This window comes from Lonchura striata, chromosome 2, assembly GCF_046129695.1.
Source record: "Lonchura striata isolate bLonStr1 chromosome 2, bLonStr1.mat, whole genome shotgun sequence".
NCBI lineage: Eukaryota > Metazoa > Chordata > Aves > Passeriformes > Estrildidae > Lonchura > Lonchura striata.
Genome location: NC_134604.1, coordinates 4218072 through 4245936, shown reverse-complemented (window position 1 = coordinate 4245936; position 27865 = coordinate 4218072). Strand labels below are relative to the sequence as shown.

Sequence of the window (27865 nt, the reverse complement as noted above, 5' to 3'; positions counted from 1 at the left end):
GCGGGGGCGGGCCGGGCGCGCTGCCGCCGCGCAGGCGCCGTGCCGCTCCCCGGCCCGCCGCTGGCGGAGCGGGCGGCAGGGGGCGCTGCGGCGGCGCGGCCATGCTGGCGGGGCCGGGCCTGGGCCGGGGCCGCAGCGCGGGGCGGGCGGCGCCGGGGCCTGGCGGGGCGGCCGGGGGGTGCTGGCGGCATGTTCCGCAAGGCGCGGAGGGTGAACGTGCGCAAGCGGAACGACTCGGAGGAGGAGGATGAGGAGCGCGACGAGGAGCCGCCTCAGGAGCCGGCGGCCGCGGCGGCGGGGGAAGGGCCCAGCGAGGCCTCCGCGCCGCCGGGCGCCGGGCTCCTGCCGCTGCCCGCCGGCTGCGTGCCCCTCGCCCTGCCCGGCAGCCCCGCGGCTTTCGCCTGCGCCGCCAGCTACGGGGCGGCTCTCGGCTTGGGGCTGGGCTTGATGGGAGGCGACCGAGCGGGGCTGGGGGCTCTGGCAGCGCCCGCTGCCCTGCGCCCGCCGCCGCAGCAGGGCAATGGGCTGCCGGCTGCCGGGCGCCCCAAGGAGAAGAAGCGCTCGCGGGAGAACAAAGAGGTGCCGAGGGCCAGCCTGCTCAGCTTCCAGGACGAGGAGGAGGGTGAGGCAGAGATGGTTGCCTGGCTTTTGGGTCGTGAAAGAGAAGCGGAGCTGCCCAGCCTGCGCTGGGCCTCTCCAGGCCTTCCGAGCGAGCAGGATCCGTATTTGTTTTTTAGGGCAGTCAGGGTTCGCCCCGTCTTATGTGATCCCACATCGCCCCAGGCCGCCCAGGGGACTGAGAGCACGGGCCTCCCCCGTCCCCTGCGGGGCCAGCATGCTTCCAGCGGGGTTAGCTGTGGTGGAGGGGTTCAGATGCTGCTGTGTTGCTGGTGCATCGCTTGTGCTGCGTTTGCTGCGCCTGGGATGCCCCAGGTTCGTGCAGCCTGTAGCCTCCCCCTGGAGCCATCGGTGTTAGCTGAGGAGCATCGGTGCCGTGGCTTTCTGTCGAGGTGGTTTTAATCTGGCTGGTGTTCACATGTCACCTCGGACTCACTGCCTGTTGTACGAACAGTTCACAGTTTTGAGTTGTCTTAGAAGGAATTATCTTGAAATCACTGAAACTTGGTTTCTAAGAGTTGTGATTTGAAATCTTTATAGAAGGTGTAAAATTAGACTTTCACTAGAGACTGTGAAAGAACCCTACAATGGCATCCATTAATGGTTTTTTAATGGCATTTGTGAGGTTCCAGGTACAAAATTTAAAGATTAAATAAATAAGTATGCTTGACAGATCTCATGTAATGTTATCCAATTTCTCTTTTAAAGAAACGGAAGAAGTTTTCAAAGTGAAGAAATCAAGTTACAGCAAAAAGATTGTAAAACAGTTGAAGAAGGAATACAAAGAAGATCTTGAAAAATCAAAAGTTAGAACAGAGGTCAATTCTCCAACAGATGGTAATTGCAAAACTAATAGTAACTTCTGTAGTGGAAAAGATCAAGTACTGTAATTTAATTTATTGTTTTCAAAATGAATTGTTAGTCTTTTAGAGAATTTCACATTTAGAGCTGAAGTAAGGCACAGATGAAAGGTGTTACTTGAGCCTTAGGAATGCTGTTCTACATTGGTAGGAAGTTCTTTGGTTCTCATGTAGAAGTTAACATAGAAGGATGGAACTTCTCAGCTCTGTTAGATGGTTGTCAGTAGACATCAGTATTCTGAATTGCAGCTGTGTTTATGACAGATGAATTGCTTATTGAATTGGGAAGGAATTCCATTCATTTGAAAATGGTGCTTGTCTGACAAGATGTGTCCTTATAATGCATTTTCTTCAAAAAGGAAGATTTTTGGGGCGAGCAGAGTGATGGTCTTTGTTTTTAAGTTAATTGTTAAACAGCTACCTGTTTCAGGGCTTGGACCTTTGAGTATACTTGATTAAGATGATAGACTCAAAGTGTTGGAGCAAAAGGATCTGTTTACAATGTACAGTCCTTGAGAGGTTGAAATAGAGCCCGGGACTTCAATTTCATTTTACTGTTGGTTTTTGGGAAGCTCATTGGTAAAGTGTAGTGCTTCCTTTTCCACTTAAGTTTTTACATAAATTATGTAATGATATGAGCATGAGCTGGGAGGCTTATGATCTAAAGATTGCAATGATCTAGAGAAGCACTTGGGTGTTGAACATGGTCCCATGCAGGAAATACCCTTTTTAAATTGAATTAATTATTTTTAAATATTTTGTTTGCATTTAGAAAACCCACATATTCTTTCTTATTAGAATCTTTAAATTGCCTATGCAGTGGTGTGGGACATGAGCAAAACCAGAAATTATCATTTCTATGGCTAGTATTCAGGTCATCTGTGAAAACCTGGATTCTTGCTTCTGTCACAATGATGCTTAAAATACTACATTTTGCACGTGTCTGTGTGGGCCATGTTTGTTTCGCTCTCCCTAATTCATGTGGCTATAGTTCAAAGACTTAAAGACTGCTACTGAAAGAGCAGCCTGGATTCTATAAACAAGTGCTTGAGTCTGAAACCTCAGATATGTGCAGCTTGGTTTGGGTAGCTGGGTTTAATGTGCATTTTTTTACACATTATTATACTTGCTGCCTGTATCTGTATGTTACCCACCTAATGTAGGGTGTAGCCAAGAGGAAAATGAATGGTTCTTTTCAAATCAGTCATTTCTTGTGGAAATACTTGGTGTAACACAGGCAGTGCTTTCTCATTGAAAGAGATTTTGACAAGCTTGCACAAGCTTGAGTTCCCCCACTTTCTTAATACTTGACAATATGAAGAATGTTTAGTGGTTGGTGGGGCCTGCCTTGTCACATTTTATTTTGAGAAGATGTCAGTGATTTAATCACAATTAAGAAAGTGTATTTTCCTAGATCTCAAACAATAAAATTATTATTTAACATTTTCATTTGATTTTCACTTTTGGTTGTTATATCTTTAAAAAAATACTTCTGAGTGATCTTTATAAAAGGAGTAAAACATGGACTTTGCTGTCTTATCAGTTGAAGCACCACTAGAAAAGATAGGACAGAATAAGGATATAGGCCAAGAAGATGGGACTGCAAACAGTGAGCATGGTGAAGAAGAAATGGAAGTTGAAAGTGAGAAGGAAGAAGAAAAACCAAAAGCTGGTGGTGCTTTTTCAAGTGCTCTGTCATCACTGAATGTTCTCCGCCCAGGTTGGTTTTTGTAGTATGTCTGATAACTTAACAAGTGATTTAGCTGATGTTTATAGCAGACTAATGTGTGTGAGAGATTAGGAAATAGTTTCCAGCAATTTAAAATCTGAAAGTTCAGGCAATTGCTATTTTCTGAAGGTGTTCAGTTTTACAAATCTTACGGGAGAAAATGTTTTGCTACGGAATGCTTAATCCTGACGTTAGAAGCAGGAATTCATCTCTCAGGTAGATGACAAATTGCAGGAAAATCTAGATTTGGAATAGGTGACTTCACATGAGATTTAACTGCTTTCAGTTAAAATTTCTTCTTTAATTGGAATATTTCAGTTATGGGTCTGCAAGGTATCTGAAATGTTTTCCTATCCTGTTTTGTATACTGAGGTTCTAGTCAGGCCCTGAGTCCAGAGAAATCACTCTGAGAAAATATTTTTGAAACTAGTTTGCTAATTATGGTAGTTTGCTCTTCAAATACCAGATGGGTGTCCTGGGTCCACAGTTGGTTTATATTTTGTATGTAAGTTGCGTTAAGTTTTGTGCTGTAGATGGTAGAGTTTTCAATTAGGTCTGATGTTTTTTCATGTTTCCCCTTGATTATACAATTTTTTGTACATTAACTGTGTCTGATTTTGTGTCCTATTAATCTCTGACTGATTATTGTCTATTGAAATGGTTGATGCTTTTTATTCCCCCAAAATAAGAAGAGCTGGGAGCAATATTGGGATGGGAAATGACACAGTAATTCTTTTCCTCCCTTTGCAATGGTCAGCTCCTGTTCAAGGACTTCCTCTTCCTTAGGAATATTTAACATAAGAGCACTAGGCTTCTGATCTTATGACATGAGCTGCTGGAAGTAGAACCAGACTATCTGTGACGATCCTGACTTTGAGGGTTTCTGGTCAGAAAGTTGACATGTTTAGCATCTAAGTTGTTTGCAAATGTTTTCTGTGAATATGGATTTGCTTCCTCTCCTGCTTTTTTTTTTTTTTTTTTTTTTCCTGTGTGCAGAGATGGTTTGATACAGTGACAGAGATGAGCAGTAAGAAATTGTAACACCTGTTTTGGTTGCAGTGGTTGTTTAACTGTGCACATATTTGTCTCTAGGAGAAATTCCAGATGCTGCTTTTATTCATGCCGCTAGGAAAAAGCGTCAAATGGCTCGTGAACTTGGAGACTTTACCCCCGTTGACTCTGAACCAGGTAAAAGCCGCCTTGTTCGAGAAGATGAAAATGATGCCAGTGATGATGAAGATGATGACGAGAAGAGGAGGATAGTTTTTACAGTGAAGGAAAAATCCCAAAGGCAAAAGATTGCTGAGGAAATAGGTAAACCCTTTTTTGGAAGGTCAGCTGATAAATGTTCACACTGTTTTCACTGCAAATGCTCCCATTCAGCATTTTTAAACAACATGTTTTTCAAACAATCTGGAGTTGCATAACATTTCTGAGGAAAATTACTACATAATGGTATATGCTTGTAAAATTTTGAGCACAAAACTATGTTCCTGTGCACACTGCTGACTGTAATAGAAACTTAAACTAGGATCAATTCTTGTTTTTCCTGTACTCTGTTTTTAGGGAGTATACAATTGTGAAAAGAAAAACATTTGATATAGAAACCTTCTTGCTGGCTAGCAGGTAAAATAACCTTTTGGAAAATGAGTTAGAAATTAGAGGATTTCACCAGCAGTGAATTGCAAAATTTCCCATTGGATCTTTCAAGTGGAACCCCTGTGCTAATAATTCACAGGCCAGTGTCCTTAATTCCTCATGAAGAGTTAAGGAAGATACTCTGAGATGTTCTCACTGAGGCATGGTTTCAGGTTTTTGAATCTGTGGCCCTTACAATTATGAATGCATTATCTTCTTTTTCTTACTTGTATGAAGGTATTGAGGGAAGCGATGATGAAGCACTAGTGGCAGGGGAGCAAGATGAAGAACTCAGTAGGTGGGAGCAAGAGCAGATACGAAAAGGAATCAACATACCCCAGGCATGTTTATAATTGTGCACTCTTTTTTGATTTGTTTCTGCAAGTATTGCCTAAATCCTTTACAAACCTGAGTAGTTTACAGAAGGCTGTTTCATTTGAGAAATTAAGTCTGTAAATTCTGATGTTTTTTAAAAAGAAATAGTATAAGTATTTAGAATGGTAATGATACTAAGAATTTGTCCGTTTACCTTCTTGAGGGTATTTGTTTCTTAGATATTGGATGCTTAAATCCCCTTGATAATTACATTTTCTAACTGTATCTGCTTACATTTTTCACTTTGATTTGAAATGTGTGAAAAAGTTTCCCCTTTCTTTAAAGCCTGATATAGTACAATTGCATTTCCTCTGCCACTAGGTTCAACCAAGTCAGCCTGCAGAAGTGAATAATGTTTACTACCAGAACACTTACCAGACACTGTCTTATGGTTCATCATATGGCATTCCATACACCTATGCTGCGTATGGATCATCGGAAACCAAGTCTCAAAAAACAGATAATACAGTTCCTTTCAAAACTCCCAGTAATGAGATGACTCCTGTTACTATTGATTTGGTAAAGAAACAGCTTAAAGACAGGTAGGACAGACCATCTTTTTAGACTTAAAGACCTGTCCCCTAGGTTTCTGTTCCTCAGGTGTCTTTTAGTCTCGGTGAGCAAACACAGAGTTTCATCGCTGGAAACTGACTGGTACATCCATTAAAAAAAAAAGGCAAACAAAAAGGCTCAAAGTGAAGATGACATTGACACTTTGTTCGAAAATCTCCTTGGATTGCTTCTCTGGAAGTGAAACTTTAAATATGAGGCCATTAATCTTGTTGAAGAGAGGTCTGAGTTCCATCTTCTGGACACTGCACAGTCTTATAGTGAAGAAATGAAAGGCCAGTGAGGTGTTTAGCTTATCAAGCTGCTTTCCTTTAAACTGTGAATCAGAGATTTCCCCTTCAGTAGATAAAGAATTTAATTTTTAGTGTATACAGGGATTTACAGTGTATACTGTAATCTGCTTGTCAGGTATGCAGAAGGTATGGAATGAGCAACACAATTGCAGTGAGAAATCGTATGTAATGGACAGCTTGCACTTTACGTGTCTTCGAAATTGGTTTGTATGCCCCTTGTAGTGTTGCAGCCTTTGACAGTGAATCAAGTTAGTAGAGTTAAAAAAATGCTTTGTATAAGCTGTAGTTCGTGTCCACCCCCAACCTGTTCTGCCAGCTTTTCATTAGGGGCAGCCTTGCACTATTCTGTGTGCTGTCAGCTCCTGTAGAAGTTTGTAGGAGTGGCCAGTGCCATGCATTACAGCACAGTCTAGCAAATGAGTGTTGATCCTTAGCCTGTGGTTCACGAAGAGAGGGGAGAAGGTGACAAATCAACAGTCAAGAATTTCTTTGCAAAATTTCCTGTATGTAGGCTCAGTACTTGCACTGTACTGTCTGTTTGATGTCTCAATGGTCTGAAATAGACAGACTTTTGGATGTAAATTTACTATTTATCCATTGCCCTTCAGGTTGGACTCTATGAAAGAAATGCACAAAGCTAATCGGCAGCAATATGAGAAACACCAGCAAAGCCAAGAGGACTCTACCAAGGCAATTGAAAGATTAGAAGGGTCTTCTGGGGGTATTGGTGAACGGTATAAGTTTTTGCAAGAAATGCGAGGGTATGTCCAAGACTTGCTTGAGTGTTTCAGTGAAAAGGTAAGGATGCAAAAACATTTGTCTCTTTACCAAAAAAAAAAAAAAAAAAAAAAAAAGGTCTCGTATTACATGCCAAGCAGCACATCTCCCTCTGTTTTTGAAAAAAATCCTTTGAGAGCATATTCTTCTAAAGGTTTGGTTGTTTGAGGGTTGAAAAGAGCTTTATATCATGCTAAGCTCGTTATCAGAAATCTCTCCTCCCAGCTCACCGACTTTAGATTGTCTAAAAACGTACAGATTTTATGTCTTCAGGATTTTCGTAGATACTTTGGTGTTTCAACTTTACTCAGAACTCCTTTTTACTTGTGTTTGACATCAGGTTAGCAAAAATAAGGGCTGAATTACAACACTGCTACTTTCTGGAGTGCTTGATGTACACAATAACAGAGGCTTGTATTTTCTGTGTTATTATAAACTTCCTCCTGACAGATGTTTCTTGGTATTGCTCTGGAGTCTGAAGGAGAGAAGTTTTAAAACTAGCATAGCTGTTCAAAGACACCCACACTTAAAAATATATTTCTTTCGTGTAGTGTGATACTTTTATGTATCTCTAAGCCAAAAACTTAGTCTTTTCTCTTAGGTTATGCTTTGATTGCTTACTTTGTTGTAAATATAATAGGAACTCTTGAATATATAGCTATATATATACACATGTAGTAGGCACACACAGAAGCTGTAGAATTCAGTTAGTAGTATATTGGCTATTTTTTCATTGTCTTCCGACTTGAATACAATTGTATAATAATTTCTTAATATCTTGTCAGAATAATTGAGTAGTTTTAAGCTACTGCTTGCCTAGCCTGTTAGGCATGAGAGAGGAATGGAGAAGCATTTTGGGTGCTGATGGGTTAGTTATTAATTCTCGTCTGTTAGTGGAACTGGGAGAGTCCAGTCTTCATCCTGTAAAAGTGAAGAGTAACTGTTTCATGAGCAAACCCAGGAAGTGTGGGACAATCGGTTCACCCAGCTGATTGATTAGTGTAACTAACTAGTTGCAATTGATTGTTCACTTAAGAAGCCATGTTCCTGAGTTGGTGTTAGCATTAGCTGTTGAAGATTAATAAAGGTACTTTCATAAGCAGCGCTGGCAGTGCTGGTTCCCCAGATGGCTGATTTCCTATTCAAGAAAAGATTTTACATTTTTACTCTGAGATAAATTTGTATTTCAGAAATCAAGTTGAATATTTGTGTCTCTATTCAGTGTTTGGTTTCTAAATACCTTTTGGTAAATTTTGTGATGACTGTAAACCATGTCTGGAGGTTCTCCTTTTTAGCATAAGCTGTCTTTTTCAAATATTTTTAAGATGTGATTTTTATCATCTCAGGCTTCTTAGAGGCATTCACAGAGTTTTGCTGGTTTCAGGTGGAGGCTGCTGCTGTACTTGTATGTTAAGTGAGCTGCAAAAGCAGCAGGTGATGTGGTCAGTGTAACAGGAGCATTTAATTTATTTTGATGTTGTTTGGCCAAGTAATGTGGTTTGGAATTCAGTGCTTTCAGCATGGCAAAAGTACCAGCAAATTCAGTAGCCCAAAGGATACTGAAAAGTTTTCTAAAAAGGAGGTGTTGAAAGGGGACAAAGTCAAATAATAAAATCAGTATCAGCTTTTATTTAAATGAAATACAGTAGGATGGTAAATTGTTTTAATCTTTTGAGTGTAGAGATAAATTACCTTCAGCTTTTCTGTAGAACCAGTGGCCCTGAGTGCTTTTATTTAAAGTGTTGCTATTATTTATAATAATATATGTGGTTATTATAATATACATGAGGACATGTATATGTATAATAATAATACTCTATGTGTATATACATACACATACATACATATATATATGAAAACATATACTGAAATACGATATTTTGAAGATATTCTTAATGTTAGGATCACTTTGCCCAGTCTTAAGGCTCAGCAGAGTATGAGAAGACAGCTATTACACAGATTTTAGAAACAAGTACTAGAGAGGTCAAATCCTGTGTAATACCTTTTTTCCCCAATAAATAAGAAAAACAATAGAATGGAAGATGGTTGCATAACTTCCTTCAGAAATAATTACTGTCAAAATTATGCTTTCTGAGAAGGCTGGCGAATCACAATGGCATCTTTACATTTTGAGTATAGGAAAGTACAGTGGATATAGAAAGATTGAATTGTTCTGGGCATGCCTTTGACAGGAGAAGTAGATGAACTGTTACTTTACCTGAAAAAGTGAATTACCAAAACATGCTCTGTGTATCAGAATTATCCTTGTGATCTAAATGTTTAGAGAACTTTCTGCTTTTCCTCTTCCACTGTTTACAAGGAAAGTGAATAAAAAATCCCCTTGAAAACACTGAATTTAAGGTACTGACTAAACAAAACTGGGAATGAGGCCTATAACTTCATAGTAGTCAATAAAATTGTCAGCCACTCATTAACCACAGTATCAATTAGAGAAGAATTAGGCCTTCCAAGTATCTTGTATTCTGAATGGGAAATATTTTGAGTGGATTCATATATCTGAATACATCACTAGGTTTCTTTTTTAATCCTGAGAAAATTACAGAAAGAACCACTAGGGATGCGTTGAAAATTTTTCATTTAACTTTTCAATCTTAGCATTTCCTCTACATGCTTAAGAGAAGAAGCATGGTGAACTGCAGTAAAGCTAGTATTTTTAACTATTATTTCTGTTTTCAAACCTGTCTTAAATTCCAGCTTCCAGCTCTTGGAAGATTATTCCCTCCTTGTCTTTCTCTCTACTCTTTTCTCCATAAGAAAGGTGTGCATATTTTGAGTTGGTACAGAGCTGCTTTCATTTTAATCCCTGGAGCCCTGTTTATCCTACAAAGCTAAAACCTTTTTCTTCTCTGATGTGTATATCAGTCTCAGTGAGCTGAAATGGCTCTGTAGCTATGAACTTGGAATTTTACATTTTACTGAAGGAGGTTCTTTAATAGTTGCTGAGTCACATTCTAAAATACTTCAGGAAACAATTTCTGATTTTATCTTTTGTTTTGAAAAAAACAAAAACATAATCCTGGATGGTAGGCAGCAATGAAATATAAAAGGCTGGAAGACTGTGGAGTAAGCATACGTCTCAGAGGTAAGGAGGACATGGCTTAAGTGTTCATACCAAAAGGACTTGCCTTTCCAAATTAAGAGATTGTGAAAACTTCTGGTCTGCTATTTAATGTCAGGAAATTCCTGGCTGTCATAATATCATCTATTTTTATTAGAGATGCTACCAAAATAGTTCATTAAAGAAAGAAAAAAAGTGGCAGGTCTGACGTGACGTACCTGATTAATTCAAGGTTATACTTAATGCATAACTTGCACAAATTGTACTATTTTAATTTTAGTAATAAACTAGAGGAGTGTTTGACTGATTTGAATTACCTGTTGGCATAACACCCTTATGCAGGGTTTTTCATTTCAGTAATAATATTTCAGCATATGTTATTAAGAGTTAGAGGACACAAAACAATAGCTGCTGGCTTCAGTAGATTGGATTGATGGGTGTGTTTTTCACTGCATACAGTCAGGTGATTTTCTCACTGAAGTGTAAAATACTTCTGCATTCTTGTTTAGAGATAGAGAGGAAACATTTGACATCTGAGAATTGCAGACCTTTACATAACATGTAACATACTTGGCAGGGAAAGCAAGAATACTGGAAAAAATATTTCACACTCTTAATAGGATGTCTGGCTCTGTAGACTCATTCAAGCCATGGAAGTTGCTTTCAGAATGCTTTTGTTCTGATTGAAAGCTGCCAGTGTTAAATGTATGCATTTTCCACACTATTGAACTATTTCCTGGTGCAAATGATACAGATGAGTCAAAGGCAGGACTTTGTGCTGCTGGGAGCACACATTTTGCTCCGGAATAGACTGGGACCCCAGAATTGAGCAGCTCAGGATCCGGGTATTACGTGGTGTGTTGTATTTTTACAGGTGCCTCTGATTAATGAACTTGAATCTGCAATGCACCAGCTGTACAAACAGCGAGCTTCCCGCCTTGTCCAAAGACGACAAGATGATATTAAAGATGAATCTTCGGAGTTTTCAAGCCATTCAAGTCAGTCCATCTTGAAGGTTTTTATTATTCATTAAACAACCTTGTTTACTTAATATGACTTAATTGAAATGTAAATGTTTAATGTATGACTGTCCTATTAAAGTTTATTCTTACTCTTGAGATGAGTAGAAGCAAGTTTAGATGAAAGTTCTCTAATCTGTTTTGTTTTAAACTTGAAACCACTATAACTCTGACTTTATCTCTTCTTTCTGTTTCTCTTAACTATATTTTCTCCTTCCTAGCACTAAAAATGTGTGCATAGTGGCTGTGAGAGTAGTGGTAGCATGTGACTCCCCATTTTCTTATATCAGGACTTTTAAAAAATTTCTTTTAACCTTCCTGAATCTATGTCATTTAACATGTACAGTTAACTGTATAAAGCCACGAAGCACTGGGCTAGACTTCTGTCTAATGTTCTGTTTTGTAGCCAGTATAAGCATTTGATTTCAGAAACTTAACTGGTAAATTAAAGACCTGGAAGACTAATCAGACTAATACAGTGACCTTGTATGAAATACAGTCTAAGAATAGCCAGTTAAAATGCCTGCTTACTGTGAATTTGTGGATGGGGGATTCTCACTAAGGAGGTTTCTTAGGGTGATTACTCTTCAGTATGTAAAACTCTACAAAAGCGTAAATGTTAATTTGGATGGAAATACATGTTTCTTGGATGAGGTTTTATTCAGCGTATTAAATCATTGGATGAAATATCCTATTAATAGGAGTCTTCTTTATGCTTCAGAGAGCTTCCCATTTTTAAAAATGGCTTTCTGTCCTGTTGTTGATGTAAAATTCTATAATTAATGCCATTTCCCTGTTCTACTGCAGTTGTCAGAGGTGAAATCTTGTTAGTACCATTAGCTAGAATTTACCAAGATGATGAAATGTTAGGATTCAGAGTTGGTCATTCCTTTATAGAGTGGTTAGCATACATATTCTTTTTAGGACTATTATGTGGAGTTCCAGGCATCACATAGCCTTGCAGTTTTATCATGAAAATGCTGTTTTGAGAACTAGAAACCTATTTTCTAAAAGAAGCTTAGAATGGATTTTTTTATAATGTTGTTTAATAATAGAATGGGAATAGTTCTCATTGCTGAGGTTGGGTTTTACAGAGAGATCTGACTTAGTATCTGGAAGTTTAGACAAGGCTCTTAGTTCAGGTATTAAATTGGAATATTGACATAGATTGGCATTAATACTTTAAACAATGAATTTGTAAATAGACTTTTGTCAGAACATATAAATTTATTCTTGGACTTTGAATAGGGTGTTGTTTAAATGGTAATGTTTATACTTTAATGGATGGACTTGAGCAGTGGCTTGCATTCAGTCTACTGTTGAAATGTACCTGGAAGGGAGGAACTGGAAACACTCCTGCCTGCTGTCTGCTGTTCTAGCTGTGTTGTTGTCTATAGCCAGGAACATAGATAAGCAGAGCTTGAAAAAATGAGGGAAGATGGTTTATCTTTCTGTAGATTTTCATGTGTTTTAAACTTTAGGTAATCTAAAGCATATGAACTTAGAATCACTGTGACTAGAACTCTGAAATAACATCTATTCTTACCCCAGTCACTCTTGTCTGCCTTTTTTTTTTTTTTTTTTTTTTTGCTAATTTTCTTCTTAAAAATTATGTGGTGATTGTGTTTATGTAAGGAGCACTTTTTTCTTGGACATTTCATTTAAGCTATTTCTGTTAAAACTGTTGACTTCTGTGTAGTTTGGCAGTGTTGTGAGAGGGATAAGAGTGAAGTACAGTGAAAACTACTTGGCATTTAGGTGGAAATTTTCCCAAAGTCCACTGCTTTCTGTTTTAACCTCTACACGTCGTGAATTCAGGCTTCTGGGGGGCATTGTGGTTTTTTTTTTCTTTTTTGATACTTTGACTTTCTATTTCAAATTACACTTAGTTTAAAAGTGGGTAAAAGGCTCTTATGAAACTGCCTATAGCACATTTATAGAATCATAAATAAGCATTTTAATTTTCATTGATGTAATTTTACAGATAAAGCACTGATGGCTCCAAATCTTGATTCTTTTGGGCGAGACAGAGTGATCTATCAAGAGCAAGTCAAGCGTCGGACTGCAGAAAGAGAGGCTAGAAGGTAGAGAATGAGATTTCTTTTCTCCTCTAGGAGTCTTTGCCTGCCTGCAGGATATAACTGTGTGATGTACTACAATGAGTGGTAATATTTGCTTCTTCCTTGCAAAGGGAAGAAAACACTTGAGCTGGTATGCTGGGCAGGGATATTCTTATATATCCCAGCTTATTGTGCAAATATACGAAACATTCCATGATCCTGATTTAAAATCACTAAAAGAAAGCGTAGTAGATACATTCCATATCTATATGGTCTCTGCTGGTTTTGTTTCTTTCCATTGTTTGAGGCAGCAACAATGAGGTCATGGCATAGTAGAAGTTCTTTTCTGCTTGGCTTCCCTAGAACTAAAAGGACAAGCCTAAGTGGGCATATGCATTGTATAGGTGGGGAAAACAGCTGGTTTCTCTTGCTTCACTATAGCTGCTTTGTACTGCTGCTCCTTTCAGAGCTCGCCGCAGACAAGCCAGAGAGCAAACTGGGAAGATGGCAGATCACCTTGAAGGCCTTTCCAGCGATGACGAGGAAACTTCAACAGATATCACAAACTTCAACTTGGAGAGAGGTTAGAAAAGCTACCCAAGGTTTATCACAGAGTCACAGCGTGGGCTGGGTTGGAAGGGACTTTAAATCACAGCCAGTTCCACTCCCCTGCTATGGTCAGAAACACCTTTCACTAGATGAGATTGCTGCAAGCCCCATCCAAGCTGGCCTTGAACACTTCCAGGCATGGAGCAGTCATAGCTTCTCTGGGCATGTGCTAGGGCCTTACTGCCCTCACAGAGGAAGAAATTTTTCCCAGTATCCTGTCTAACCCTGCCCTTTGTCAGTGGGAAGCCATTCTCCCTTGTCCTGTCACTCCAGGCCCTTGTAAATAGTCCCTCTCCATCCTGCAGACTCCCTTCAGGTACTCTAAGGCCACAGGTAAGTTACTCTGAAGCCTATTCTCCAGGCTGAACAATCCCAATCCTCTTATGTAACAACATACCAAATACTTGTCAGGATCCAGTTGCAGCCCTCTTTATATATTTCACCACATTTTGGAAGGACTTCAGGAATTTTTGATTTCTGGATCATCAATGTTACCAGAATAGTCTCTGTTAGACACCTGTTGTGTGTCTTGCAGCTGACTGAATAAACCTATCCTTAGTGAGGTTCTTTTTATTTAATTCTAATATGCTTTTGCAGGCAGTAAGCTTTTGGACTGTCAGTAAGACTTCCAATTTGTAAAATATTGTTTATCATTATTGAAATACGTGTTTGTCATACTTGGGAAATTCTGAAAACATCAGTGCTTTAGAAGTCTTTTTTTTTTGGTTCATGGCAAGTATTTAGTGGAGTTGTGAATAAGCTTCTAGAAATGCAATGATAAAAGTTTTGTATAGTCTTATTGCAGCCTGGTGAAGTTTGCAAATTACAGAAAACAATATTGTATGCAAACACTGCAGAAAAATCTTGTGGTACAATTAGCATTTGCTCTGATTAAAAGAGAATCAAGTTAGAAGTGAAGAGGGAGGAGACCAGGATTGCATACACAGAATTACTCGTGTTGCATTTGAGGAGAGATTGAATGGTTTTGGTCTCTCCAAGTAGAACAATATCAACTTTTCACATATGATAGCTGGGGACCATGAAATCAAGTGATAGGGTGGGAAAGAGGTTATTTCCCACAGAGAAAGTAATAGCAAAGTCATTGATGTAGGTGGTTGTGGAGACCCAAAGTATGAACATATTAGAAAAGCAATTAGATGAACTGTCTGTCTGTTGGGTCCTTTGGAAGTGCAGACAGTTTCCACATCTTTAGTTGCTAGCTAATTTGCTGCAATTTTATGATTGCATTGATTTTCTGTGTACAGGGAGGGGTCTTGGATAAACAGAACAGCTGTTCAGGGTTGTTAGGTGCTGTAATGAACTTTGTTAAATTAAATTATCTAGATTCAATGGGGCTGAATTGCACTTGGTAGCTTGGCAATTTATATGTGTAAAAGCCTTTTGTAGAAATTTCTTCAGTTTCTGAATAGGCAGAAAGAATGTTTGTAAAGCTTTTTTACTATTGTTTGAAGCTCTCATGTTAGTCCAGAAACAGCAGTAGAACAGGGGAGTGAACTTTGGACCTAATAACTTTATATATAGTGGTTTTTTTTAATCACAGTATGAAAAGTGTGGTTATATGACATAATCTCCTGTTCTCTCAGCCCTGTCTCTGCCTGCTGCGTGTACTAGTGGTGTTCATTGTGTACAGGTTACTACTGTAACCAGACATTTACAAGTGTGGCTGCAGTAAATATGGCTGATTAAAATGAAACTAACCCTGAGAAGTAGAAAACATGAAGGGAAAATAATATATAGAGAAAAGGTCTGGACTGCATAGAATACTGGTACTATAAATACAAAAAAAAAAAAAGTGCATGTTCTGGGCAGTATTTTAGCATGGTGTCTGCCAGGACCCACCCTGTCTGAACTGCCAGTTCAGTTGGCTTATCTGAAATGCCCTCCTATATTTGCATTTGGATTATCAAAGATGTGGAATAATGTGGGTTGGAAGGGGCCTGGAGATGAGCTGTTTGAAACTGCCGTGCAAAGCAAGGCCAGCTTTGAAGTTCGATCCACTCTGAATACAGTCCAGTACATTACCAATCCTAATTCCATCTGGTAACTGAAAATCCTTCCATGGAATGTTTAAAGTAAGACCTGTGATAAGCCAGACTATTGGACAGTACTCATGCTCCTGTTTTTATGGCTTTGTGTGCTTGAGGCAGGAGTAACAGAGCTTCTGAAGGTGATGGGGGTTTTTTGTTTGGTTTTGTTTGTGGGAGTTAGCTTATGCCAGTGAGCATCAAAGAATGTCTTGAAAGAGGCATTACAGGGAGTAGGTGATTAACTTTTTGTTCCTTTTCTCCCCTGCTAGATCGTATATTGAAAGAATCCAGCAAAGTTTTTGAAGATGTTTTGGAAAGTTTTTACTCGATTGATTGCATTAAGTCACAGTTTGAAGCTTGGCGCTCCAAGTACTTTGCTTCTTATAAGGATGCTTATATTGGCCTGTGTTTACCAAAGCTGTTTAACCCTTTAATCAGACTTCAGCTGCTTACCTGGACTCCTTTGGAGGTAAGCTCTTCTGCAAGCAGCTTCTGTCTTAGCTGCTACAGGGTGGTTCTTTCACACTTGAGCAAAGTAAATTGCACCTTTGTGTGTGCTTCTCCTGAAGGTGTGTTCTAGGGATGAAGTTTCAGATGGGCACCTGTCTTGGCAAAGCTTTTCAGGGGAGTGCCTGGACTAATTGATACTTTATGTTCCCAGCAAGCCAGAGTTAAATTTTGGCACATTACCAGATCCTTCTCAGGAAGTGGTATAGACCAAAAAATCTGCAACTGCCCATGGTAGTGGGTTGGAACTAGGTGATCTTTAAGGTCCCTTCCAACACAAACCATTGTATGGTTCTGTGCAAATACATTTAGTCTTTAAAATACTTCAGAGAAAATTGTGCCTCTAGATAATGCTGTTTCATCAGAAGTGGAACTAAGAAGTTTGTTCTTACGTGGAATTACAACCTGCGTCTCCAGGTTATGTATCTGTCTCTCACCTACACCTCCATACCCTGTAGAATTCTGGCTGGCAATTTCCAAGTCTTTCTCATAGTACTCACTGCCCAGTTATTATGTAGGGAACATGGGAGAAGCAGGACAGCACTGTGGCAGCCCAGTATCCCTGGCACACATTCGTTGTCCAGCCTGGATATGTATTTCAGGAGATGCCACCAGGACAAACAGCTCAGGTAGCTTTTGACTCCCTCTCTGTTCCTCCTTTGTTCTTTTTTAGAAGTGTTGTTTTTTTTTTTTTTTTCCCCTTAACCTACCAAGAGAATATCTGCAGAAGGGATTTTTTTATCACCTCTTCTCCAAGTGCAGAGGAGGGGGAGGCATGACTTCCTTTCAGGGGAAGTTCAGAGTGTTAATAATAATTAATATAATAATTTAAATAATTTTGTAATATTAAATAGTTTTATTAATTTGATGTCTGACTTCATTAATCAAGCAAGGAAAAATCTAAGAAAGATTCCATCATTAAATTTAAAACATTTTCTGTGCATTCTCTCTTCCCCCATGCTATTTTTCTGAGTTTTCAGGTTGACAAAACAAAGCTGATGTTAATTGGAGACATGGTAGAGAATTATAAAGTCTTAATTGTATTCACTACTCTCTGTTACTGATCCTAGTAAGCATTTTGTTGAGGTAGAAAAATTGCAAGGTGCTCATAAAAAGGAGTTTGAAATCCAGAAGGCATAATTTTAAAATGCAGCACAGCTGAGCTGTAGTTCCAACTTGTACTCTAATCTGTAGGCTTTTGTTTGGTTTAGGTGTAAGTAGGAGTTAAAATCTGTGGGGCAACAACTGCTAAAAAATCAGTCTTGCTTCAGCCATTTTCTCTTTCCATTACATCTAGTGGCTATGCTGGTAGAATGAATTGGTTCATTTGGCAGAGTGTTTTTAAGCTGTTTTTGTATCATACTTGCATGCATAATACTTCTTCTATGTGTTGACTTCAAATCTTTGTTTAGGAATCTAACCCCAGTTCCTTTTTTCTTAGGGCAAGTGTCGAGATTTTGAGACAATGTTGTGGTTTGAGTCATTGCTGTTTTATGGCTGTGAAGAGCAGGAGCAGGTGAAGGATGATGCTGATATTTCACTGTTGCCTACCATTGTAGAGAGAGTTGTTCTTCCTAAATTAACAGGTACAGGCTTAAAAAATGGGAGGGAGGGGGTCGTGGAGTCTGATGCTTGTTTGTGCTTTCAGATTTTACTGTTTTGTAAATAACTGTATGAATTTGAGTATATAATACTGTATTTGAGTATAGAATACTGTATTTGTATAATAACTACTGTATTTGAATATATGTAAAGTGGACTAATTCTTTAATCTCTTACAGTAATTTCTGAAAATATCTGGGATCCCTTTTCTACCACACAGACATCAAGAATGGTAGCAATTGTACAGAAACTAATAGATGGATATCCCTCAGTGGTGAATGCAGAAAACAAAAACACACAAGTAAGTTATTGGATTTTTTTCTTAAATATGTTGCATAAGTTAAGGAATTTGAATACATTTTTAATACCTTATATTGGGAAATACAGCAAGAAAAATAATTTTGAAATTATTTGGTGCTCTGCAGCCTTATTGTGGGGAGTAAAGTATGGTGATAAATTAAAAGAAGAAACTCAGTGAAGCCTCCCTAGAATAGGTAGTAGAGATAAAAAGATACACCAGATGAAGTAAGACTTGCTGGTCTCCAGTTTTGCTGTAAGGGTTGGCTACAAATACTTGGACTTTTCTTTTTTAGATCTTTGCAGCCTTTTCAAATGTATTGCCTGGAAATTGGTTTGTTTTACTTGCCTCTGTGGATGCAGGAAGTGGTAATAGGAGTTCAAGTTGTAATTGAAAGTGTAAAATTTCTGCTTTGTTAATTATTACAGACTTCTTTAAGACTATTTATTTGTGTGCTCAAGTATGTATGTATGCTTACTGTTATGATTACAAGTGTTCTTTGTTGCTTTAAAAATCAGAGTGTTTAACTTCTAAGCAGTGTATTGGACATTTAAAAAAAAAAATTACCTGTTTCAGATGCTTTTAAAGGCCCTGTTGCTAAGAATGAGGAGAACACTAGATGATGATGTATTCATGCCCTTGTACCCAAAAAAGTAAGTTTACTTTCCACTATGGTGTTAGACCTTTCTTAGCAAGTCACTGTGTTCTGTCCATAGTTAAGAGGGGTTTTTCCCAGTGTGGTTCAGTGCCTGGGTACAGGAGATCTTTTGTCATCCTTCTGGGAGCATTTAGCAGAGACAAGAAGGATGAAAGGGAGTATTTGTGGAAATGAACTGTGTCTTGGAAGGAAGAAGCCAGCAAATTCAAGACAGAGGTGTGGTCTTGGTTGCTCATTAAAGAAATGTCTTACTTTCCAGCATCTTAGAAAACAAGAACTCTGGTCCATACTTGTTTTTCCAACGTCAGTTTTGGTCCTCTGTTAAGGTAAGTCAGTAAATATGTTGGGTAAATCTTTGGTCTAAGACAGTGTAGCAATAAAATCCTTCTCAAATTTGTAGAAAATAGTAGATGGAAACTGCTTCAACTTCACTTGCAGAAACTCCAACTCCGTGTTCTTAGTCTTTGGTAACGCACTGTGCCCTCTTCATGGTGTGTCCAGTCACTAGTGGTGTCCCCCAGGGCTCACTTTTGGGCCCAGTCCTGTTTTATATCCTTATTGATGATCTGGATGAGGGGGATCAAGTGCACCCTCAGTAAATTTGTGGACTACACCAACTTGTATTTGTTGATCTGCTGGAGGGCAGGAAGGCTCTGCAGAGGGCCCTGGATTGATGAGGCCAGTGGGATGAGGGTCAGCAAGGCGAAGTGCTGGGTCCCTATTTTGTCCACAGTTACCCCAGAACTGGGGCCTGAGTGGCTGGAAAGGCCCCTGGGGGTGCAGCTGAAGCGAGCCAGGTGTGCCCAGGTGAGCAAGAAGGTCAAGGGCAGCAGTGGTGAGACCTGAAGGACCAGGGCAGTGATTGTCCCTCTGTGCTGGGCACTGCTGGGGCTGCACCTTGAATGCTGTGTCCAGCTCTGGGCCTCTCAATTCAGGAAGGACATTGAGGGGCTGGAGCACGTCCAGAGAAGGGAACAGAGCTGGGAAGGTTCTCGAGGGGAAGTCTTGTGAGGAGCAGCTGAGGGAGCTGGGAAAGAGGAGGTGGAGAAGGGGGGAGACAGGACAGGGACCCCTTATTGCTGCCTGACAGTGGAGTGTGGCCAAGGGGGTCTGGCTCTGCTCACAGGCAGCAACAGGATGAGAGGAAATGTCCTCCAGCTCTGCCAGGAGAGCTTCAGGATGGACATCGAGAAGAATTTTGTCACAGAAAGGATAATTAACCATGGGGATGGACTACCTGGCAAGGTGTTGGTGTCACATCCCTGGAAGTGTTTTTGAAGATGGACATGGCGCTCCATATTCTGGTCAGGTTGACAAGGTGGTATTTGGTCTAAGAGTGGACTTCATCTCAGAGGTCTTTTCCAACCTAATTGGTTTGGTAGTTGAAAAGGTTGTCAAGAGGAAGCACCATCATTTCAACTCGAATGTTGCGAGGTCACTTAGCTTACTCACCCCAGGTTTTTTATATCCTTGTGCTTGTCAGAATAAAATATACTACTTTTGGGGAATGTGGGAGCACAAAGCTGTGGCTGTCATAGTTTATTTCCAGTAAAAGACTGTGAAAAAAATTAACTCCCAGCAAAACAGAAAGTAGAGGCTGATGTTGATTGAAAAACTGCTCTCCATGATCACATAAACAGGAATCTTCTCTGGAATTTTCTGTTCAAATGGCAGCAGCAAGGGAGACTGTATTCTGAATAGGTTTGCAAAACATTTAAAATATTTTAAAATGTTTGATGTGTTTGATGAACTCTCTGATTTCAGTACATTTTGGAATAGTTATTTTCTCTGTGTTGTATTTTTAGTTATTGGGAAACTTTCTCCAGTGGTATGGAATCCTTTCAAACAAAACTCTACAGGAGCTGTCCATAGATGGGTTGCTAAATAGATACATTCTTATGGCTTTTCAAAACTCAGAGTATGGAGAGGACAGCATTAAGAAAGCTCAAAGTGTAAGTAAAATCAAGCAATGTTTAAAGTAATGGATTTAAACTGAAAGGAATATGTAGTTAAAACTTGACGTTGCCTATGAAATCTTGGCTTTGATGCCTCAAAAGCTGTAATCTGTGAAAAATAGATTTTTTTCTTTTTAGTATACATACTAAAGAAAGAACCTTCTCTGGCTACCTGGATTAGGCATACTGTGGGTTTCAGTGCTTTACTGCTTGGATTTTAGTGTGGGGTTTTTTGGTAGTTTTCTAATTTTTTCACTCTGTTGAGCCTTATTCCTGCAGTCTCACTAGGCAGACTTCTCAAGTTGTACATGTTACCTAGCTTTTAAAAATTTGTTACATTGTGTTTAACTTCCTTTTTCCCATTTTTCATAGGTAATTGCTTGCTTCCCTAAGCAGTGGTTCACTAATCTAACGGGAGACAAGACTATTTCTCAGCTAGAAAACTTCTGTAGATACCTTGTTCACCTGGCTGATACAATTTACAGAAACAGCATTGGTTGCTCTGATGTAGAGAAGAGAAATGCAAGGTAACTTACTTTGAGTGAAAACAGTTGCAGTTCTTGTGTTTTGATTTATTTTGCCAATGCATGCGAACATGGGTAACTCTCTCCATCCTGCTGTGTGTCTCTGGAAACTTCTTTGAATTCACACATTAGAAATGGATATTTTTAAGGTGTCTGAAAATAGCAACTGCTGGAAATACTTGAACGCTGATAATATATTTTGGACTACTGCTTAGTGTCCTGGATTCTTTATAAAAAGCAGGGAGAAGCACTTTTTATATGAGCAGATATACTCATATAAAATCAGGACGAGGGGGAGTGGCTTGAAACCTGAAGGAGGAGATGCTTGTGTTAGACATGGGGAGGAATCTTGGCTGTGAAGGTGGTGAGGCCCTGGCACGTGTTGCCCAGAGAAGCTTCTTGTCCCTGCAAATGCTCAGTGCCAGGTTGGATGGAGCTCTAAGCAGCCTGGTCTGCTGGAATGTGTCCCTGTCCATGGCAGAGAGTTGGACTGTGATGAGCCTTAAGATACCATCCTACCCAAAGCATTCTATGATTCTGCCAAATTTTGTAGTACCATGTTTGGGCTGTTTCACCTTCTGAGCCTGTTGCTGATTGCTGCATAGTGGCTTCTAAATTGCAAAATGTCTTTTGTAAACAGTTCAAAAGTTCTTGCTATTTACACAACCAACTAGATGAACCTGTTTCACCTGAGATCCAAGAGTAATTTTATTTGAATCCAATGATCAGCTTAATTAAAAGCTTGCATTAGACACGTTCCTGCTGGCCAAGTAAGCTGACATGCTATGGGAGCAGCAACAACACAGGAATGAACAGTCTTCCAGTCTTGGTACAGTCCTGTGTTTCAGTGTAACAGTTTGGGATTGAAGTTTATTTAAGTTTTTGAACTCTCTTGTTTGCTGGTATGTTTCTAAATTTGAAAGAGCCTTCTTCACCAGGTGAAATGATAACTTGGTAGACATTTTTATTGGAAGAAAAACATCCAATTAACCTGTTTTTATAGCAGGTTCTAATTTGATTTCTATCTTCTGTCTTGTTTTTTCCCAGCATTTAACAAATCTGTTGCCATTACTCATTAAGCAAGTATAATAAATCTGCAACAGGAATATGAAATATATGGCTCCACAATGCAGTCATCTGTTGGAAAATTAATGTCATTGATTGTTCTGTTTCTATATTGTTTTCTGCTGCCTCTTTTTTAGGGAGCACATCAAGCAGATTGTGAAGCTTCTAGCAAGTATCCGAGCTCTGGATCATGCTGTTACTGTTGCAAATGATCACAATGTAAAAGAGTTCAAGATTCTAATAGAAGGAAAATAGACTTTTCCCACCATTCATTTTGAGCTTTAAAACCATTCCTGATGTGTAATTTATGTACATATGTAAAGTTTCTTAAACTGTAAAGTATTGATCTTTGTTTTAATACAAAGTGCATTCTTATATACATCCTTAAAAATAAAAATCATTGACTTCACTGAAAACAAAAATGGAATCCCAAGGTTGTCATCTTTCCAGAAACAAGATTTTTCCTCAAATTTCTCAAAATCTTGTTCACAAAAATACTTTGTGCCCATAATCAGTGGTCATCTACACCTGTTAATTGTTCCATGGTTAACTGGAATGTGTATAATAGATTCTGTGTAATACAATGATGCATATATTTATACCACCATGTTGCTTTCACACTGGATATACAGATGTTGTACTGTCGCAATAAGCTTTTCATTTGCTAAAAATAGTTATTTTGAAAATAAAATGATCGTATTATTGGTCAAAAGGGCTGGTAAAACATTCAAATATGTGAATATTTGATGGGCACATTGAAGTGGACCCTGACCTTTAAAAGGCAGCTGTGCACTCCAAGTGGAGTAACTAAAAAGTGATTTGCATTCAGAATATGGAAGTCTTACCACCGTCCTTCAAAAGGAAGATCTGGATAAATGGTGAAGTATTTTTTTTTTAATATACAGGCAGACACTGAGAATTTATGATTATTATGCATGTGTAGATGGTGGCACTTCTTTCATTTTGTAGGACTAATGAATTCTGGACCCTCCTTCCTTTTCTAAATTGCTTAAGTTGTGTCAGGATTGTAGGGGGAGGGTGTTGGGTTTGGTTTTTTTGTTTGATTTGTTTTTTGGTTTTGTTTTGTAATGTCATTCATGGAACCTATTTCTTCAGGTTAGAGTGGCTGAAGATATGGAACAAAATGAAGGTATTTTGAAACTTTAAAGTATTTATATAGTGGATATTAAAATGTTACACTTCCCACTGTTAGGAAAATGAATCCACAAACATCAGAGGTTTATGTCCAAAAAGGAGACAGAGGAGTCCTGTAACTTTATTCAAATAAAGGGAGAGGCCATGGGGCATTCCCCTGGGGTCTCTCAAATATTTGAAGGATGCAGCCTCCTTTTTATGTTAATTTCCTGGGCACATTTACCTCTCACTTTCCCCATTGTCTGAGGTACTTGATAGGTACAGACTTCCTGGAATAATGTATAACCCTCCCTTTAAATTTTTAATTCTTAATGGAATTTAGGGTTTTTCCTCATTGTTTCTTTAATCTTTCAATGCCCAATTTCGTTTATCAGCAAACCTAAAGTTTATTTGTAAAAGCAAATACTTTTTTTTCCATTCATCAATCAGTGGAATCCTTCCCATTGTTTCTGTTATCTCTGTGTTAGTTTTATCTACCAGCAGACCCACAGCTTGTTTGTAAAGAGAAATCCGTCATTCCTCTCACCACTAAATATCTAAGTATGGTCCTAAAAAATCCAAGGAGTTTAATTTAAATGTAAGTGAAAACCACTTCAAAAATCTGTTGATATACATGAGAGCACTAGTGACTTGATCTTGGGGTCCAAGGCAGGTGGAGTGCTGTAATAGCTTTAGATTAAAAGCTATTTTCCATGTGTGCCCAGCTTTTTTTTAGGGGAGCTATAGCAATTAATCTGCATTCTGAATAATATTTATGCTTACTGCTTGTGATTTAAATGGGCATATTAAACACATACCATTTGTAACATGGACACTTCCTTGGGACACTGGATAGTTATTTTTTTGAACAGTTGGGATTGATGGAGCACGCTCAGAAATACGTGCTTTTAAAAATTGCTTCAATAAACTCATATGTCAAGGTGTTGTTGCAGTACAACTTGGTAAGCTTTGTTCCTTTAGGAAGAGAGTGAAGGAAAATATGTGGGTACTGGTTCTGGTTGACTATTCCAATATGTCAGAAAAAAATAATGTTTCAAAGTTGAATTTCTCAAGTGAGCACAATAGCATTAACAGTGGAATTCACGTACCAACATAAATCATAGTTTAGATATTTGAAATAGTATTGCAGTTGTAGTTGCATGATTTAATAGTGACAGATTTGATCTTTCTCTGCTAAAAATGTTACTGATTTCAGTATCTTGAAGAGGACCTGAAGGGAGCCTCTAAGAGCTGGAGAGGGTCATTGGACAAGGGCTGGGAGTGACAGGTAAGTGTCAATTGGAGCTGAGGGAGCAGTCACAGTTCCCTTTATACATGATGCTGTTGATGTTACTGGTTTTTTATCTCGGCTTTTATAGGAAATTGTTCCTTTCTCAACCCATGGTCCCCCAAATCTCCTGCCTTGGGGAGGGGGAGAAGTGAGCAAGTGGTTTATAGAGCAGTAAATCTGGAAGTACCATTCCTACACCAATACAGCCTTACTTGGGTCTCAGTGTGAGGCACAATGAGGGCACAACCCACAAAAGAGTGGGTTGGAAACAAATGTGATCTCAGCATTTGCTGTATTAGGTCCAGAGCTACTGGCCACAGTGGTGCTTGGGCTGTTCATGTGGGCATGGCTAACCTTGGCTCTGTTCATATATTCCTGTATGTGCTCCTCAGGGTGACTTTTCATGGAGCGGGGATGAGGATCAGCATTTCTTTGTTGCTGTGCTGTGGGATGTGAGTTTATGACATGATGATACCAAGGGCAATGAGGGTACTGTGGGATGTGTATTCAGTGCTGCTCTCCTGCCCTTACTTCAGCACTACCTTTGGAAGTCAATTAATAACCATACCCACTCTGTGGGGGGAACGGGGGAAGGATGATTTTCTCCCTTTCCCCCCTTTTCCTCCTTCAGGCTTGTTACAACAGCTTCTGAGAATTTTGAATTCCCTTTGGATGGTAAGGAAAGCATGTTCCTGTTGCTATGTCTGCTATGCCTCAGTGCAGTCCACACTCTGTTTAGTCACGTTTGGAGGCAGAACAGGGATTTCCAAGAAGACAAATCAGACACCTGTCCCGAGGGGGAATGGTCATGAGTGGCATGGAATGTGTGAGAAAACTGGCCAATCTTTTGGGAAATTCTCTGCTCCAGTGGTTTGGGAGTTCACCCCTGAACAGGAGTCTGATAAAGTGACAGAAGATTTGCAAGGAGGATGCTGTGTCAGCTCCAGAGGACAGTGGACAGCACCCTCAGGGGAGGAGGAGGGAGCAGCAACAGGAGCCATGGCCACGGCAGCTGCAGCTGAACCAGGGAACAGCCCGTGCTGGGGGCAGACACCCTGCACAGAAGAAGGAATCCAAGACAAAATCAGTTCAGTTAGTGAGGGCTGGCGAAGCAGGGCCCTCAGAACAGGAGGAGGAGGCAGGGCCAGGGAAAATCCCCTGGTCCATGGCCCCAGGTGAGCTGTAAGATGTGGGAAAAGGTTCCAGCTGCCACTTAGGTGAGCCCCTGGCGACCTGGCTACTCCAGTGCTGGGATATCCTGGCCCACGATATGGAATGGGATGGTAGTGAAGCCAAGCAACTGGGATCCTTTTCCTGGGATGTGAACATTGACAAGGGCAGCGGGAAGAGGACAAAGACTCTCAGGCTCTGAAGGCAGCTCCTGTCAAGCGTGAGGGAAAGGCATTCTCTCACGGATGATTGAGTAGTGCATTGAGGCATGTGGAACACCATGGAGCAAGGTACCCAGTATCTTGGAGAGAAATAGTGGTGCTGGAGATAATCTATGAAGATTCAAACGATGAGCAATCCCCTGTAAATCCAGATGAAGTCCAGTGTACACAAACTCTGTTTGTTCTGACAGAGCATGCCAGTGTCATATGACAGATTGCTGGCAGTGCTGTCATGGAAAGAACAAAGAGTAGTTTTCAAACTCCAGCTGTAAGAAATATTTTTTCTGCCCCCTCCTCCCCAGGCCTGTGTCTTGTTCATGGGAAGACTGTCCAAGGACCTGGAGCAATTTAAAGAGGACTACCAGTGATTAAAAGAAGTGTCCCACACCCCAGCCCTAGGGCCTGGAGTCTGCTGTTGGAAGCAGGAATCTTCTGCTTGAGAGAGAGGGTGCACACCACGAATAACCTGTGGTTTTACCTGCATGACTATAGAGAGCACACAAAGAAGTGGGATGGAAAACCCACCTGGCAGCACAGGTATAAATGCTTTTCCCATTTCCTGTGGGCAAGTCCTCAGACACAATAGGAGGGTTGTTACTTCCAATGCTCTTGAAGGATTCCAGTTCATGTTTACAAGACTTGAGCAGTGAGTACCATGATGAGAACTAGAGAGGCCCTGTCTCCTGCCAGATGGAGGAAAGGGACAATCTGATCTATTGGAGTGTGTGAATCTGATGGCCTGGCATCAGATATAAGGCTTTAATTAACGCTGGTGCACAAAGTACCCTGATGGCATCAAGATACGTAGGGGCAGAATCCATCTGGGGATTTCTGGGGTGACAGAATCCAACAGGGATTATGCTGGAAGCTGAGTGAGTCTGACTGCAAACAAATGGCAGAATCACCCCATTGTGACTGGCTCAGAGGCCTAGGTCATCCTGGCCATAACTTGCCTCAGGAGAAGGTATTTCAAGGACTCAAAAGGACATAATTGGGATTTTGGGATAGGTGCTGTGGACACAGGAAATTAAACAGCTGCAGCTTGCACATAAAAATGTTCCAGTAAAGAAGGAACTGCTGGACTGCTCCTTCTCCTCACTGCCTATCAGTGCACCACAAACATGGGCTATGCATTCTTCTTTCTGGCTGTATGTAGGGTCTCATACTCCTACAGTTTGGTGAGTCCATACGCCAATTTGTAATCTCCAAAAACCCTCAGAGTAAGGTCCTAGAACAAAAAGAAAGGGCTGGGCATCAGCTTCCATTTGCAGCCTGTGCACACCCGGGTACTATTCAGTTTCCTTCTCTATGTACCTTCCCATTCTTTCCCTCTTACAGACCCAAGATCCCAAACAGTTCAAGAACTGCTCCCACACTAACAGTGTCCCAACAAGAAGCTTGTGGTGTCTTTTACCTTCCCCGTTGCAGTTGCTCAGCTCCACATGATGGCAGCACTGTAGCTGCAAAAGAGATAAATGTCCTGATCCTCCAGAAGCAATGACGTGTGCACATCCCAAATTGAAATTGTCAGTACTGGCAAAAAGCAATAGGCCAGGGCAGAAAAGTTTGTCTGGCCTTCACATTCCATTTGCAATCCTTAATTCATGTAACACTCTAGCAGCATTCACTCCCTCTTATGGCTGGTAAACTTCTGTTCCATGGGAAGGAAAACCTGGAGATCCATTGTTTTAAACTGCTGAGGTGAAGGCCAGCAACAGCTTCCTAGCCTGGCACCTGTTGTGTTGGAGCAATCCTTGGCTATATT

The 27865-nt window shown here is 40.1% G+C and overlaps 1 protein-coding gene and 1 long non-coding RNA gene across 2 annotated transcripts; one reads left to right on the top strand and one right to left on the bottom strand.

The window, feature by feature from the left end:
- The first annotated feature begins 125 nt into the window (after nucleotides 1-125).
- On the top strand, nucleotides 126-24376 carry PAXBP1 (PAX3 and PAX7 binding protein 1). The gene is made up of 18 exons (XM_021535363.3): nucleotides 126-622; nucleotides 1327-1455; nucleotides 3022-3198; nucleotides 4300-4521; nucleotides 5083-5186; nucleotides 5542-5762; nucleotides 6692-6881; nucleotides 10814-10937; nucleotides 12943-13042; nucleotides 13486-13601; nucleotides 15945-16144; nucleotides 17624-17768; nucleotides 17964-18085; nucleotides 18659-18735; nucleotides 19000-19066; nucleotides 20546-20692; nucleotides 21068-21222; nucleotides 22422-24376. Exons 1-18 carry the CDS (start codon nucleotides 190-192, stop codon nucleotides 22537-22539), a joined length of 2847 nt encoding a protein of 948 aa, XP_021391038.1. The 5' UTR covers nucleotides 126-189; the 3' UTR covers nucleotides 22540-24376.
- Nucleotides 24377-26845: 2469 nt separating this feature from the next.
- LOC110473116 (uncharacterized) lies at nucleotides 26846-27646 on the bottom strand. Its single transcript, XR_002465821.3, has 2 exons — nucleotides 27515-27646; nucleotides 26846-27328 (listed from the first exon to the last, which is right to left on the bottom strand). It is a non-coding gene; the product is annotated as an uncharacterized LOC110473116 (long non-coding RNA).
- Between the last annotated feature and the right edge of the window lie 219 nt (nucleotides 27647-27865).

Coding starts and splice junctions, on each gene's coding strand:
- PAXBP1 (XM_021535363.3), top strand. CDS start 190: ATGTTCCGCAAGGCGCGGAGGGTGAACGTGCGCAAGCGGAACGACTCG. Junction 18,086..18,658: donor CAGAAAACAAAAACACACAA/GTAAGTTATTGG, acceptor TACCTGTTTCAG/ATGCTTTTAAAGGCCCTGTT. Junction 19,067..20,545: donor AGTTTTGGTCCTCTGTTAAG/GTAAGTCAGTAA, acceptor TTGTATTTTTAG/TTATTGGGAAACTTTCTCCA.